Source organism: Cryptomeria japonica, chromosome 10 (genome assembly GCF_030272615.1).
Source record: "Cryptomeria japonica chromosome 10, Sugi_1.0, whole genome shotgun sequence".
In the NCBI taxonomy this organism is placed as follows: Eukaryota; Viridiplantae; Streptophyta; class Pinopsida; order Cupressales; family Cupressaceae; genus Cryptomeria; species Cryptomeria japonica.
In genome coordinates this window covers 892,745,918-892,762,648 of record NC_081414.1, presented here as the reverse complement: position 1 = coordinate 892,762,648, position 16,731 = coordinate 892,745,918, and the positions used below count along the sequence as shown (strand labels likewise).

Below are 16,731 nucleotides of genomic sequence, written 5' to 3'. Positions count from 1 at the left end.
CCTCCGACTAGCATCTCGCGATTTTTCGACTGCGGAGGGTTGTGAAAGGCTTTGCAAGAATGAAGGGTTTAACTAAAACGCCCTATCACCCGCAAACTTCGCGCCAAAGGGGGACTCTGCAAACTTAGAGACTTAATGCCTATTTTTCTCTCCCTTTTCAACTTGATTCGGCCTTAAAAGGCTTTTCGCAAGAATATGAAAACACCCTATCATGCAACTTTCAGGCTAACGAAGGCTTTTGCCAAATTTCATGTTTTACGTGCTTTGCCCAATTTCTGGCCTAAAGGATAAAATGTAAACTCTAAATCGCCCTTCACGCAATTTTGCAACTTCATCGATGTTTGCCCATTTTCGGGCTAGGAAGTCTATTTGCAAACTTATAAAGTCTTAACGCCTTTCACATTGCTTGCGTTTTTACTTGGTTCGGCGATTTTCGGGACAAAATGGAGGTTTGAAAAGTTCTTTAAAGCTCCGCGATTTAACTTTGCCTGCCCATTTTCGAGCTGAGGGCAACTTTTGCAAACTTTACGATTTTCAACGCCCTTCTTCTAACTTGCGAAATTCGGCCAAGAGAGGCCTTTTGCAAAGTTACGCGTTTCACTTGTTATTTCGGGTTGAAAGTAGATTTTAAAAAAGAAGGCTGAGTTATAATGCCTTTCACATTGGCATTCCCAGTTGTTTTGCCGATTTTCGAGCCAAAAGACATTTTTGAAAAGTTTTTGAAGTTTAACTTTAACGCCTTTTCACATTGTTTGCGATTTTCGGCCAAAATGGGCCTTTTGAAAAGTTTTCAAACTTAAACGTTTTCATGATGCATTTGCACTTTTGGGGGTAAACGCGACTTTGCAAGGTTTCGAAGTTCAACGCCTTTTGTGACTTTCACGATTCCCTTGTCTGCCTATTTTCGGGGCTAAACGGAGTTTCGAAAAGTTTATTTTAAAAGCAAAACGCCCTTTCTATTTGCAATTTCGGGCTAGAAAGCCCTTTTGAAAAGTTTTCAAACTTAGCGCTTTACTCCATTTTCACCTAACTTGCCCATTTCGGGCTGGGAAGATAAAATGAAAAGTTTGACGTTAAAAGCCAATTTCAGCCCTAAAAGCGATTTTGCAAACCCAGGGACGACTGACACTCTTGCCTATTTAGCCGATTTCGGGCTTATGCTAAAACTTAGTCTCCCTTGGATTGATTTTAAGCATTCAGATTGCGCGACTCTCTGCAAATTGACCCCCTGGCCTTGCGATTTAAAACTTACGGACGCCCCATCTCCTGATGGTTACATAGCTCACTGCTTCACTACTACTTGCTGACATTCAAAATGGCGGATAAAAATCAAAATCCTACACCGGGCAAGACGAAGACTGGAAAAGAAATGAGGGGGAACCTATCGGCGACAGGAAGTGTGATCAACGCACAACAAATGGCGACTCTGCTGAAGAAATGCTTCCAGTCATTTCAGGGACGTTAGTTCGGACCGAACCCAGAATCTCTGCTTAACCACCACAATTAAGACAAGAAGATAGAGAAAGGTCTTTCAAAACCAAATAATGTTGCTAGTCAAATCAAATCACGCGTTTATCGGATTAGCCAGTGTGTGCAAGTGGAGTTCATTCCAGCTTAAAAAGAGTTGAGGCATCAACGTTTCACTATGTCAAGTCACCCAGCGGGCTGATACTTCAAAAGCAACCTGGATAGAGCCCCGCTGCCAGCAAGCGTTCATAGCCCCGACGGAGTTATCACCTGTTAGCTCGTAGAGATTGCTCTGTTTCCGGTAGAAGAAATTTTTATTTTCTTTGATTGATCAATACCGGCAGAGATGCCTACATTCCTTGTGCCAAAAAAAAATTTTTTTGCTTGATATTAAATTGCGTTCCAAGCTTCTTTACTCTTGATCTTCTTTTTTTCTCTCTTCTTTTTTTTTTTGGCAATTGTAGGCAATGAGGCCTACGCAGGATTGAGCGTAACAGTGGTCGCTGAAGCAAAGCTTCGGATCTTATCATTGACGTAGTGTCCCTTTGATGAACAACTAATTGTATGCGATTTTTTAAAATGTATTGTGCAGTAATCACGATGTCAGGGATGTGTTTTGACAAGAAACAGGATTTTGCGATGAAAGGCTATCTAAATCAATCCAACCTCTCTATGGGGTGCTCCGACAATTAAGTGCCCTACCCAAGCTAAGATCCTAGAAGCAAAAGGCTGCCAAACGCTGATGTTGTACACCAATGTCGTACAAAGAACACAAACTTCCTTCCAAAATTGACAGGAGGGGGGGGGCTCAAACCAAAACAGGAAACAAACTAAACTAAAACGGGAAAGCGGAAAGACTACTCTAATATATACATAGGAAAAGTTTCAAAAGAAACCTAAGGCTGGAAGTAATGCTTACAGAATTGACCGTTTACAGGCAAGGGAACGTCCTCACCTGTTAAGGTCCTCAATCGGAATTCCCCCTAGGAGTGCAGATGACATTGATGATGAGAAAATGCAAGTTCCTAATGATGATTGATTTTCCACCATGACTATTCATGATCAAATTTTGAGGATTTTGTGCGGATAATGATTTTTGATGATGGGCGAATTTCCACCAGTGCAAGTTATGATGATTTTTTATTAAGAATTTTTATTCCAAGTGTTGTTAGATTGAATGAAAGGATTTGTTGAATGTATTTATGTGGAATTCATTTATCCATACCACTAGCCTCTTGCTGATTGTAAGTGTCCCCTACGTGGTCAACTAGAAGTTTATGCGCACTTCACTTCAATTTTATACATCCATTGTTATGCAATAACTTGAATGGTATCAATGTTTAATGGTAATAATTTGAACATCTTTGAAATACACCTTAGATGATTGCACTAAGCTTGTGTCAAGTTGTTCGACTTGATGGTGAGACTTTGCCTAGTTTGATTCCACTGAATTCGTTCATCACTTTTTGCATTCTAGGCTTTAGAATAGAATTCCTAAACCCTATTCCTTTTGCCCCCTTTTTCAGAAATCTTTGTTAGATTAGAATCAAGAGTTTCAATGCAAAATCCTAAGTCATCGGCATACCCATCGTAATCCATGATAAGATTGAGCATTCATGTACAACGTAAGTCCCCTTGTGATTCCAACATTATCACATCAAACCACTGAACTTATCCACACGTCAAGACCTGACATTTTGTAACCTTGTAGTTGTCTCATTTGATCTCGAAGCATTTGAGACTTTGTTCAAGAGAGGATAAGATACCTTGGTATTATATTTTGTGTTCGCATGTGCATAAAAAACACATCAACGGGAGTCACCTCAAGTGATCACTTAGTTCAGCATTTGAGGAGATTTTGTTCAAGAGAGGATAAGATACCTTGGTATTTTATTCTGTGTATGAAGTGCATAAAAACACATATGAAGTGCATAAAAAAACATCAACACAAACCTCAAATCCTTCACCAATGGGCCCTATACTAGCAGCCATGATATTCACAAGTTAATTCAACAATGAAAGAATGATTTCACCATGAATCTTCAATTGCTTACTAATTGAAGGTCCAATGCAATCTTTGAATGAGACCACCCAATTTTGAACCAAGGGTTTTCATCTGCTTATTAGGTGATGGAAATCAAGGGGTTTCCCTCCCATAATCTCCAACAATAGATGAATAGGATGTCCAAACTATTTTAGGGAATGAAAAAGTAAACAAATATACATCCTTTGGCCAAAAACCTTGATTATATAGCCCATTAAGTGCCCAACTTTTCCCTCTAAAAAGAAGTCTTCTCATATTCTCAAAATGCCTCTTCCAACACCACTTAGGAGGATTAAATAAAATTTTGTTTTAATTATTAAAGACCCCATTGAGTGCTCAACTTTTCCCTCTAAAAAGAAGTCTTCTCAAATTCTCAAAATGCCTCTTCCAACACCACTTAGGAGGATTAAATAAATTTGTGTTTTAATTGTAAAAGGGCCCCACTCTAGGCGCCTTCTTTATGAAAAATACTGTCTTGTGAAAACTCCACTTTATAAAAAACACTTTAAGTGGTCATTTAATGAAGAAATAAAAAGCATTACTCACTTCAAAGTTATAAAACAATTTTCGTATGATTTCCCTAAACCCACGGGAAATTGGAAATAGGGTTACACAACCTCATAGGAACTTATTGGAAAACAAGAGATGATATTTTTCAATTAATTTTTATTAAACCCAAGCTCATAAACGTTACCTTATCCCTTCAACTTCATTTAAGCAAAACAAAATTATTATTATGCCTGGGAACATACAACCTTTTACAAAGCCCTATTAATGTGCACAAATATCAATGTGCTCCTTTGTTTAATATTTACTCTTTCTGTGTACATGACAAACACTGCCCCGGGGTTATATACTATTTCTTAACACTCAAAGAGGATTCCTTGACCTTTCGATAGCATTTATCATGGAAACACTTTACCAATGTCTTTTGTTATTAAAGATCTACATAATATGAGTTTGTTTTGTCTTTGTGATTTATCCATAAGCATCTTTTGAATTTCCATCTATGACAGTAAATATAATTAGGTTCAAACATGAGCTAAATAGAATTGCTTCGGGCTTGAATGCAGTAAACTTGCAAGGGTAGCTTCAGGGTTTATGATGCACAGGAAAATTTTAATGCAATGGTGTTTTCTAATTCTATGGACTCATTATCTGAAAAAATTCAGATAAAAAGACAACAAATTCTATAAAAATGGATCATGATAGATAATATTGTACCTCAGGAACTTCCATTGAACCATTATATTTTGCCACAAGCTGAGATGCAAGTCCCGAAACATCTTCTTTCATTAAATCCCATGCAGGTTTAAATCGCTTGTCCACTTTTACATTATCTTCAGAAATGTTTCTCTGGTACCTCACAAGAAACAATTTAGGCACATCTTCTTCTTCTTCATAGTTTCTTGGTCCGCATGTTTCAGTCACATTCTCTGAACTCAAGTAGAAGAAACAGTATTTCTGACTCAAATAAAAGAAAAATGGTATCAGAAAAAATACAGAGAAATATTTTTCCTAATAGAATTATTATAAGCTATAAGCTTAAGGTAAATTCTAAATGATCTATCACAAAAGGCAGTTAGTCATTTCTCTAAAATGGTAAAATGTTCTTGATTTATTGTCACTTTGATGTCAACTTTCAATTGAAAATCGATTTATCAGATCCATGTTAAGGGATTCAATGTGCTGTTGAATCTGCGCTGTTGAATCTGCTACAAAAACTCACATAGAAAATGCACTAATCCACAGAATACAAAAATAAAGAAACACTGTCAAATTAAATTGACAAAAACTGATCTACAGACCATGTTGAGTTATATATCAATAAGCAGGGCAAAGAGATTCTCATATTGAACCTATTCCCAAGGTGCAGCAACAAGATATAAGATTCTACTTAGAAAAGACCTATTTTGACCACCATGAAACAATGCAGCTCTCGATGAATTGCAACAATGTTCAAATGATCAAGCAAAAGAATAGTAAAGGATAGGGACAATAAGTTTGACATCAAAATATAAGATGTGTCATATGAAAAATATAAGTACCAAAATTTCTTTACATACTTAGTACAGCAATCTTTTGTTAGCACATATCATGCATACTCCATATAACTGCCATTTAATTCGAATGGACCAATACTGTTCCAAGACTATGTGTGTGGGTGTCTGTGTGTGTTAAAACATGCATACATACAAATGCTTCATTCCATTTGTTTTGTGTGTGTATGTAAGTTAAATGTTGTTTTTATGTGTATATGTCATTCAACGGCTATGTTTGTGTGTTGAAATATGCATGGATACAAATGCTTAATTCCATTTGTCTTGTGTGTGTGTCTAAGTTAAAAGTTGTTTGGAGTGTGTATGTCGTTCTATGGCTGTGTGTGTGTGTTGAAAGTTTGAAACGTATGCATAAAAATACTTAATGTTATTTATTTTGTGTATATGAATATTCAATCTGCATTTTCTGTGATTCATTGTCAACATAAATCATTAAAGTATATTTCATTGCAGTCAAAGAACTTCACATTTGCTGGTTTAGAAATGTAAATCTCAACAAAGATTAAACAACTGACAAGATTTTTCCACAAATAATCAATTCACAATCATTTCAATAACATATTCCAATAGGACCTCAAAAAATGACAATAAATCCACATACTTTCTGTGCAACCCCATCTAACCATCCCAAACTAAGACGTTTTTCTTTGAAAGCCTGTGCTGCAACTAGTGAAAAAGGAGCAGATGATATATCAACTGCATCTGTGATTGCCTCATTTGTAAGATTGTCCTGTACACTGCGCAAAACCTGCAGATCTGTCAGTGAGGCTTGGCACAAAAAAAAACTAAAAGAAAGTTGTTCCACCATTAATAGTATTAAGAAAACAAACTCAAAAATGATAAAACAATGTACTTCGATATATAACCTACCTCACGTGCTTTGCTGAGCTTAAATCCTGGTTTTCCGGCAATAACAACACAGTACCATGGAAATGATCCATTACCAGCTGGGGAATGACCTCTAGGATCACATCCTAGATCCATAGAAGTTATGCTCCTAAGTTGTCGAAGAGCTGACAAAAAAATATCCCACATAAATCAACACAAATTATCAAAACTACATATTATTCATTAATATTTATTGATGGATTCTTTCTACATTGACCTTGCAAATGCTTTTCTGTTTCCATCATTTCCTGGAAATACATTATCAAATAGTGCCATGGTTAAAAGTTCTGTTAGATCATTTTTAAAAGGGCATGCTACTTAAATAACATTTAGTTGTCATCTTTAAGCCCATGGTGGATATGCAACAAGAGATAAAGTTCAGGAAACCACTTGCTTGGAAGTAGGGCTAGTCCCCTAATGGTCAAATAGATTGAAATGCTTTGTCTAAAATTTATTTAAGCACATAGATATAATTTTTCCTTAGATTTAAATAATCAAATGAGACCCAAAAGAAGGATATCGTATTTCTGAAGATATCCTCATAAAAATAGATTTTGAAGCTTGTACTATTATTTTTTTTTCAAAGTTGATGCAGAGGTGAGGGGATAAAAAATGCAATTCAATAACTTGAACACATGAACTGCCCTTTGACAGTATTGAGACAGTCACCTAGAGGATTTGATTGACTCTTTACAATGGCAAAAGGGTTAATAACATTGATGTACACTTGATGGTCTCTGGAAACCTTTGCAACATAGAACTCCACCTTTCAACAACACACACAAAGCACACATCACACTGAACCTTGATTGACCCAAGTCCCCTTCCACAATGGCACTATGCTTCAATGGGCTACAAACACCAACTTTCGTTCAAGGCTTTACAACTTTTGAACTGACATTGGAAATGTCCTAGAGCAAATAAATATAACATGAATAGACAATCAATACCCTCCAAAATCTTCTGGTTATCCCAACTACTGTGCTATCCACACCATTAGGCCTAGACTCTAGTAGCCCTTCAAATAGGAACTGTCCTTCACAACTTTAGAATAAGACCTGATATCCCGACTGTAAAAACAAATTTGAGTACCCATTTGGCTTCTTTAAAACATATAAAAAATTAAGGTAGGGTTGTTTTGAAACACAGGCCTCAAAAATTTTCTGTCCACTGTTTCCTAGGCCTAATTAGGCCACTTTTAGAAAGCAACCCTGTGAAATCCTTCAACCCAAACACCAAAACGAATCGCAAAAGTCTCCACAGGTCTCAAATAGACCAAATCAACATTTTTTATCAATGGACACACTCACAATTTCACACAGCTCCAAAATCTTACCTTTTGGCCTATCTAGGCTTGCATACAATGAGGGTTTGTTAGTTCTAAGCTCTCCTGGCCATAAACACCTGTTCCAAAGGTTGAAACACCCCACATAGGGTCTGCACATGCTACTCCAACTCTCACAAATCATTCACCAAGAGCTTTCTATCAAAACCTACCATCTATGCATCATTCTTTGATTAAAACATGAGGAAAAATCAACTAGGGCATCAAGATATGCATAGCAAACCTAAACCTTTTAGTTCACAACTTTGGAATGTGAAAGCACATGCATAAAAGAACCATTTCATCAATTTTTAGACCATTCCACCGGGTAAAATTATAGGGACACCATAAAATGCGGAAATTTACATGTTTTATTGCTCCAAACATCCTCCAAAATCAAAAGAACTCCTTTACAACGATGAATTCAGGCTATTTACGCCTTTTCAAACTTGTTCCAACCATTTCTAACCACCCAATCAACTTCTATAGGACCTTGACTCTTCACATTCCCATTTTGCATTATTGCACTTTGACAACATGACAACTTTTGCAAGAATTTGCAATTTTTTACAAAATGAACTCAAACCCACCTAATGACCTATTGTCTGACTCAAACATGTATAACATGGTCTAAATGACCTTATCAAATGGCCCAAACCCAAATTAAAACAAATATTTACAAGATCGCCTCATTGAGGCACAAAGTCCATCAGGTGCTTCTGCACCAAAAGTTCCCTCCTAGAGCCATTGATGGGGACTTAGAAACCAATAGTGTTGTTTATCTTTTAATATTTTTCCCCCTCAGTTACTGTAATATTTCGATTTGTTCACAAACACTTTGAAACCCTCATCTTGCTGAAATGAATGTTTATTGTTAAACCTTGTGTAGTTATTGATTTAAACAATGCATAAATGAATAAGAATTCATTCAAGTGAGAATTCAAAACAAGATTCTTCAGCTTAAACGTGTGTAGTTATATAAAATATATTTTCAAGTTTCAACCAATTTGGTCCAAGTTACAAAATATATCCATTTCAAGACAAAAGTATAGTTGATGTGAAGCAGAAATTGATTTATCTGTAATGTGCCCTTCCTAAGTAGTTCAGTATGGTGGGCAGTTAGCCTATCCAATGAGTTCCCGTAAGCTAATCTATTAGGGTTAGGGAACTTTGGGGTTAGTTTATCCAGCAAGATGGTGGTATAAGTTGTTTCTTTGAGCTTTGACAATTATTATGTGCACAACACCCTTTTTTGGAGTGATTTCCCGTGAGTTCTCTGATACTTACTATTTTCAGTAACTCAATTTAGGGCACCGACTGAGCCAACTAGCAAGGTTACTATTTTTAGTATTGTTCATTGATTTTGTTTTTGGTGTTATCTCAACATTTGATATAGTTCGGTGGTTTTAAATAAAACAACAATAAGTTATTAATTAATAAAGTTCAATTAAAGATTTAACTTTATCGTTATTTTAAATTATTTTAATTTAATAAAAGGGGCCATTTGGAAGTGAGCGCCACTTTATGAGGTACACATAAAGATATTAACTAAATTAAATCCAACATGGGCATGGGGTTTTGGGAAAGCTATTTATGTGACTTTGGAGGCCATTTTCCATATGTTGAACTTGATATTTGATATTGTTCTTGTTTTTCAGGAAGACTATTCTTCATAGGATTTGTGAGCATGAAATCCATTTAAGGCAACATTCTCCACATTGTTGAAAGACACAATCAGAAGGATATCTTGGTGATTTCCCACAAAGATCATGTTGTGCCTTGCATACACTCCCAGTCCTCAACAGGGACCCCCTTTCCTTGTTTGCCCCCTCGAGGCCTTGAAAAGGATTTTGTTAGGATCAGTAGAGTAGGAAGCAAGGAGAGAGTGCGTTCCCAAAGGACAATGAGAGCTAAGTTTGGGCATGTTTTGTACTATAAATTCCAGAGTTGGAGTCGTGCTGCAAAGAGTGAAGCTAAAGTACATAACATTTGTTTTCACCCTATGAGCACCAACTCGCCAGACCAAATGAGTCTAAATTTATGAAGCGAACTTAAAACATCCACATAAAATAGAAGCCTATATTCACCAAATCAAACCTCGACAGGTCCCCTAGATCCCCAGGCACAAACAAAGTACCGACCAAAAAGGGTGAGTGTTTTAAGACTAAGAGCCTAGACAGAGTGCATAAGATAGACTTCAGCATAGAGACAAAATTGTTTTTGTAATGCCATCACCTATCGAAAAGTATACTGAAACCCATGCTAGAGTTCAGTTGAAAATGTCAAAATGAGGGTTCGAATATGTTTTTAAAACAAAAAAGATAACAAAAAAAGAGCCAAAGTGCCTTTTCAATTCCTTCCTCAAACGCCGGAAAAAGCACTGATGGAGGGGGTCGTTTATTACGAGTTGGCATGCTTTTTAAAACTTAAGTGCTTCTCTTTCCAATTTCGCCTTCATAAGCTGAAAAAAGCACGGAAACATCTTAAAGCAAATCGAGAGAGTTTATTTAAACTAAGTTCTAATGTTTCAAAACACTCTTTTCCCAATTTCGCCTTCATTAGCCGAAAAAGAACCGAAGTGAGAGGGGGGTCTTCGATTTGAGTTTAAGAGCATCTTGTTTGAATTTCGCCTAAAAAAGCACCGAGAAAGAGAGGTCGGGGCATATTTTTCTCATCCGAAGTGAGAGAGGGGAGCCAATTTGAATTAAGTCCTAACATTATAACATCTAAACACCTTTTGCATTTTCATTTTTATTTGCCGAAGTAGACCCGAGTCCACTAATAAACCAACGAAATTGCCAGAAAGGGGATCGATTTAGCTAAAAGGCTCGGGTGTATCTTCAGACGCGCCTTTATTCGTCAAGTAAAGAACCGATTGAGAGGAGACAGTATTAAAGTTAAGGAAAATAAAATCAGGACATTCAAAACTGAAACGCCTTTCTCATTTCGCCCTTTGAACACCGAAGAAAACTCGATGGAAGCCCTAAAATCGCAAATGCAAAGCAATATAGTCTGAGTTGTTTGCTGAAAAACACATAAGGAGCAAAGTTTGACAAAAGAGCACGAAGATAAGGATTAATACAAGTCGAGGGCATTGAAGAAGAAGAGATTTCCTCTTCCCCCTCTCTCATTCGAATTACAAGTGCTAAAAAGGGAGATGTTTTAATTTGGAACAAAGTATTCAGCATCGAATAGAAAGCATTGGGCTCCTACTGTAGGAATCACAGAAGAAAGACAGAATCCAGCTAATATCTCTGAGAATCAAAGAGAAAAATCGCCCCAATTAAACCTCTTGATCATTTTCGTGTATGCTTCTATCATTGAAATTTTAGCAAATAAGTTTTTCTCTGGAATTATAATGAAATGGTGCATTTAAACCCTACAGCCTCCATATGGTTTATATTTTGTAATTTTCATTCCAAAATCAAACCCAAGAACAAACCCCAGTTCATGCAAACGCAGTAAAAACTGAAACTAAAACTTCTAAAGCCTCAGCCTGGCAAAATTTTTGGGGTTTACAACAGGAATGGGAAACTTGAAACATTGCTCAGGGGACCTGCAAATGCCGAAATTTTCCCCATGCCTTGCTAAACAAAAAAACTGCAAAATGCATCACACCAACAAATTTTAAACCTGCAAATCACACAAACACCAAGATTTTCCACCCTGCAAAAGAATTTTGAAACTAGAACAACAAACTACATCACGTTTTTCAAATTTCGCCATCATGTTGTTATGTTATCACTTATTGTAGAAATCAGACACTATAATTCTAAGAATTGAAAAAAATTGTACCAATTGTCTTATAAGGGACATTACAAGTGGTATCAAAACTTTACATTTTGTGGTTAAATCGCATTGTTCCTAAAACAGGACATTACAGAATCTCCTTTTATGCAAGTACAAGTCTAATCAAAGCCAATAAAACAGGTTTAAAAAGTGAAACACTGCCAAGTGTTACATCTCTCTAGATCATAGATATCCTTTTAAGTTTTAACAAACTGATATCAACAAAAAGACTCTTCTATGTGTGTAATGTCCCCTTCCTAAGGTGTTTTATTGGTTTGTGATTGTTAGCCTACTCCTCGAGCTTCAATAGGCTAGAAACGGTTTCATGAGGGAACTTCATGGTGTTTGATAGTTAGCAAAACAGTGCTAGTGGATTCCAGTTGTCTCTTGGAGTTTCTTCTCCTACTTAATATTTTAGTAAGTTCGTCATAGGGCACAGTTGGGCCACTCGGCAATTGTCTTTCTTCAGGAGATGACATTTTCAGTGTTAAGCCCATGCTTGATATGGTCTATAATATTTATTTAAAATAACATTAAACACTAAAGTTAAATTAAATATTTAACTTATGTTATTTAAAGTTATAAAGTGACTTTATAAAAAGGACCATGAGGCATCATCAGTTGTTTTTAATAGGGGGACAAGTGTATCTCCTAGGGATGAGCACCCCTCTTCGAGAATTTAGAAAGTTTTAAATCAAAATTAAAAGAATTCCCTCCTTTTTTCGGGCAGCCAAGTGAGGGAGTGTATTTAATGGACTTGAGAGCTCATTTTGGGGCATGCTGGATTTTGATACTTCATTTTCTGATTTCTTGAGGTCATCTTTGCTGTCCATGTTGGTGTAAACAATTATTCATCTTGGATATTATTACACTTTACTTAAGTTTACTTAGGTACATGCATTTAATAGTAGTTTGGGTATGAGACACTTGGGTGTTTGTGCCACATTGGGATAGTGTGTGTAGGAGAATTTCCACTTTTTATGGTGTGATCTTGTTACTGCTCTATCATATCCACTTATTGTGGAGTGATAATTCCACCTTCAGTGGGTGATCCCCCTCATGTGGAATATTTTATTGTTTCTCCTACCTACCCACACCTATTTCCTACCTACGCTTGTTTCTTATTGAGCCACATGTCATGTTTGTGTGCTCACATATCCATAAGCCTTGCCTATATAAGCAGGCTCATCTACATTGTTTGTACGGGCATTCATTGAACATCTTGTAATGATCCAGTTGATCATATTTTGCATCTTGATAGAATACAGTTTATTCCTATCAATATTTTGTTTTCTCTTATTTGTGCTTTCCATTGCCTCTAGATCTTGGCAAATTCTCACAGTCCAGGTTTGTAAGCACGAAAACCCTTATAGATAACATTACTTGCAGAGTTGAAAGATACTTCTCTGAGGGATTTGAAGAGGAGATTTCACGTAGAAATTTCCATAAAGCATGCAAGCAATTTTTAGTTTTAGAAATGTTCAGTTTGGTTCAGTTAAGGAGCTTTTTGAATGAAGGGTGTTTGGGAGTTTGAGTTCTTTGCATGCATGTTGAAGGAGGTTCGAACCAGATTTCATTGCAGCCATTGTACACATTAAAACCAGTCATATTCTTGCATATTGGATGCCATATTCTGAGGTTGGGAGTTGCTGTTATATTTTCTGTATATGCATTTTGTCACAGCAGTTAGAAAACATGTTTTAAAGCATTGCAATGAGAAAATCTATATGGGTATTGTTTAGAATCATTGATAATGTCATTTAGAAGTTTTATATACATATGGGTATTTCCAAATTTTGGTATTTTATAAGATTTTCACATTTCAGCATTGCTGTTCAGAAAACTAAAAAACCCAGAAATATTAAAAATAAAAAAAAACAGAAAAAAAAAAAAATCAGAATGGCGGTGTATATTATAATATTACAATGTGCCAGCGTGTGAGGACATAAAAATCGCTACAATGATAAAAAATCAAATGCCATCTAGAGGTCATATTTGTCTAACTTCTATTTAAGCACCCTTTTCTTCATCACAATGTCAATATTATGTAATATCTAATATACCGGTTCTTGGCATTTTAGGCTGGGTCCAGGTCCTGATTCTTGCCCGGTCTTGCTCCTCCCCAGGTTCTGCCCAGGTGGACCCACAGAAAAATCATCCACCTGGGCAGAACGCAAGTGGAACCTAGGGAGAACCCGGGCGGATCCAGGAGAAGCCAACCCTATGGGTTCCCAAAAACGGGGCCCATGGGTCATAAAAACATAAAAACCAATTAAAAAACACTTTTTTTTAATATTTTTTTAACATGTAAACCCATGTCTCTCTAATCTTTTCCAATATGCTTCACCGGTCTGCTCTGAAATCTGTTATTATCCTCTACATAAGGCTGCTCATATATTCTCTTGTTCTATCCCACCAAGCTGTTCTAGACTACTGCAGATCTGTTTTTATTTATGTCCTTATTCTGTTCATCCTTCTATCCTAATTCTATTCTTATTCATCTCTGTCGTGCTCTAACTTAGGATCCTTTTTTCATGGTTGAATGATGGTGTATTATATTATTCTCTGTAATATCTGATATGTTTATAACTGCTGTAATATATCATTGCAGCAGTCACATTGTATATTTCACTTTTGTATGGAATGTATCATTGTAATAATCAATAATGGTAGTGATAGTTTATAAATTATATAATTATATTTTATAATTTTAATTTTTGTACATATATGTGTGTGTGTGTGTGTGTGTGTGTGTGTCTGTGTGTGTGTGTACGGACGAACCCGTACCCGTACCCGTACCCAAGAAAAAAAAAATTCCCGAATCCAAACCCGAACCGGTAACTTAGTGTAATATCATAGCCGATATATATAAAAGACTGGTCCTAATATAAGCTCCTTATGATCTTCTAAGCTTCATCAATGTCTCCGATATCTCTGACTACTATTGCCTTGTTTGTTTGGTCTTTTGTAGTACATAATCTCTGACAACAAAACAAACTAAATATTCTTGCCACATCCCTCATCAGTTTTCTATTTGGAATGGCTAATTCATCAACTCAAGCTACAATATTTGGGTACATTTTCTCAAAATTGCAAATTGAATACTGATTTGAAATGCAAAGGACTCCTAAATGACCTACTGACCTTCTAAAAAAGAAATGTACAAACATACATTGCCTCATTCTACCTTTGCCTGTTAATTCCTTCCTGGCTGAAACAAACTTTTTTCTAATTCTCTTGTAAAACTTCTGAGTTGTGGTTTTGCTTTCACTTTTATAAAAACAGTAACATGTCCTTGAAACTTAAGATAAGCCTTCCTTTTTCTTTTAGGTTAGAGTTTGGAACAAAATTAATCTGATTTCTCTTATGTCTTTTTAATAATCTTCAGGCAACCTCAATAGCTATGCCTATAAGCAACGGTTTTCATTCATCTATGTGATGCAAGAACAATACTATAACTGTTACTGCATGCAATAACAACAGTCACTTACCATGGGTTTTGTGTTGCTCCATTAGACTTTTGAAATCAGAACTATTAATAGCACCTGGAAAGAAATACAGTGAGAAACAATTGAGCTTTCCTATCATAAAAAGTGAAGTCCGTTGCTATTAGAGAAAAGAAATGTCTAACAATATTGCATTACATACCATAATGTACAAATTTTACACCAGGGTCTTTCAAAAAGACAATCGCTGGGGCAGACTCCATCTCAAATCTGTTATTTGTTAGTGTGTAAGAAAATCATACAACAGACTATATTGAACTTTCTAGCTGCATATATCTACACTCAAAACAACAGAATTAATGGATACTGATGTAACAAAGACACGTGTTTTCAAGCCAAAAAAAAAGGAAGATGTTCAAAGCCACATTTTGCCTAAAACCTAATTCTTCCATCATTATAAAATGAACCTTCTATTTACTTGGGAAATATATTGGCAAAATGCATTTGTAGAGTTGAAGCACCAAATCAGCAATGTACTGGTGTTGTTTCTACTGAACTTGCAGGTACCATTTATGGTGGAAGTGAATGCAATTGATAATCCTATGGGGTTGTTTCATTACAAGGAAGCAAGCCCCTTTTGTTATTATTCAAAGTGTTTTAATAGGATTCCAATAGTTTTGAAACTTTGTACATATAATAAGGAAATTTATGCACATGTTCCAGCAGTTAATATAAAGAAGCAGTATCTGGTAGGAAAAGAGAATATGACCCATGCAAATCATAAATCAGTCCAATATTTGAAAACACAATCACAGTTATAATTTGTAGCCAAAAAACACTATATATGCATGGATTTCTTCTTACAATTTCATTTGAATTTCACTTATGGCAAATTTCTGCATGGATTTAAACAGGAACTGTCTTTGTCAAAAAAGAGAATGACTACTCAATTTTTGTTAGACTGATTTGGCAAAATGTGTATTCTCATTACATGCAAAAGGATTCATAAGAACAAGGATTCAACTGATCTATTTTTTGCTGGTGTTTGGATTCATTTTAAGTTCCCTAGTTTAATAATTTCAGATGGGACACGGGGTTTGTTGTGACCATTTCACAACATCACCCCACCAAAATGGGGACCCCCTCTTTTCTTCAAGTCCTGGTGTCTTTTAGCATGATATCTCTCTTGCAAGTTCTAGTGAGTGGGGTAAAGGTGGTCGTCAATCAGATTGATCGGAGCCTATGGTGTAAAAATGTTGAACAAGGGAAGTCAATTTGAGCATGATTAGAGAGAAGTTTGATAAAGAAGCCCCTTAGATCAAGTCTAGTCAACTATGCAGGTGTTTCTTTCGTCATCCAAGTGATCTGAGCATATTTCAGTGAGAGGTAAGTTACAGGGGCAAAATTTCCATTGCTCCTTCATATGAGCGAAATTCACTTCCGTTGCTCCCCTCCAGGAGCAAATTTCACTTCCTTTGCTCCTTCTCAGGAGTAAATTTCCTCTGCAAACCTCCTATGACATCTAAAACCCATTGGATCATCAAGTGATGTCTTAGTTGAGCAATGAATGTAATCCTCAGTCAACAATGCATATTTGAGGGTAAGGAGCAAGTTTAAGTGCCTTCAACATCATTTGGATCATTGAAAGAGATTAATGCATAATAATTTTGACAAAGGGAAGGATCAAAATGGCAAATTCGGAATAACTTCCTT

The 16,731-nt window shown here is 36.1% G+C and overlaps 1 protein-coding gene across 2 annotated transcripts in view; it reads right to left on the bottom strand.

Moving 5' to 3' along the window:
• Positions 1-16,731, bottom strand: part of LOC131046567 (uncharacterized) — a 246,943-nt gene that overhangs the window by 26,848 nt on the left and 203,364 nt on the right. For both annotated transcript variants that reach the window (XM_057980329.1, XM_057980337.2), the window contains exons 13-17: positions 15,221-15,288; positions 15,064-15,117; positions 6,442-6,584; positions 6,173-6,319; positions 4,736-4,975 (exon numbers count right to left, since the gene is read on the bottom strand). In XM_057980329.1, coding sequence (XP_057836312.1) covers positions 4,736-4,975; positions 6,173-6,319; positions 6,442-6,584; positions 15,064-15,117; positions 15,221-15,288 — 652 coding nt within the window. The remainder of the gene's footprint in view (positions 1-4,735; positions 4,976-6,172; positions 6,320-6,441; positions 6,585-15,063; positions 15,118-15,220; positions 15,289-16,731) is intronic.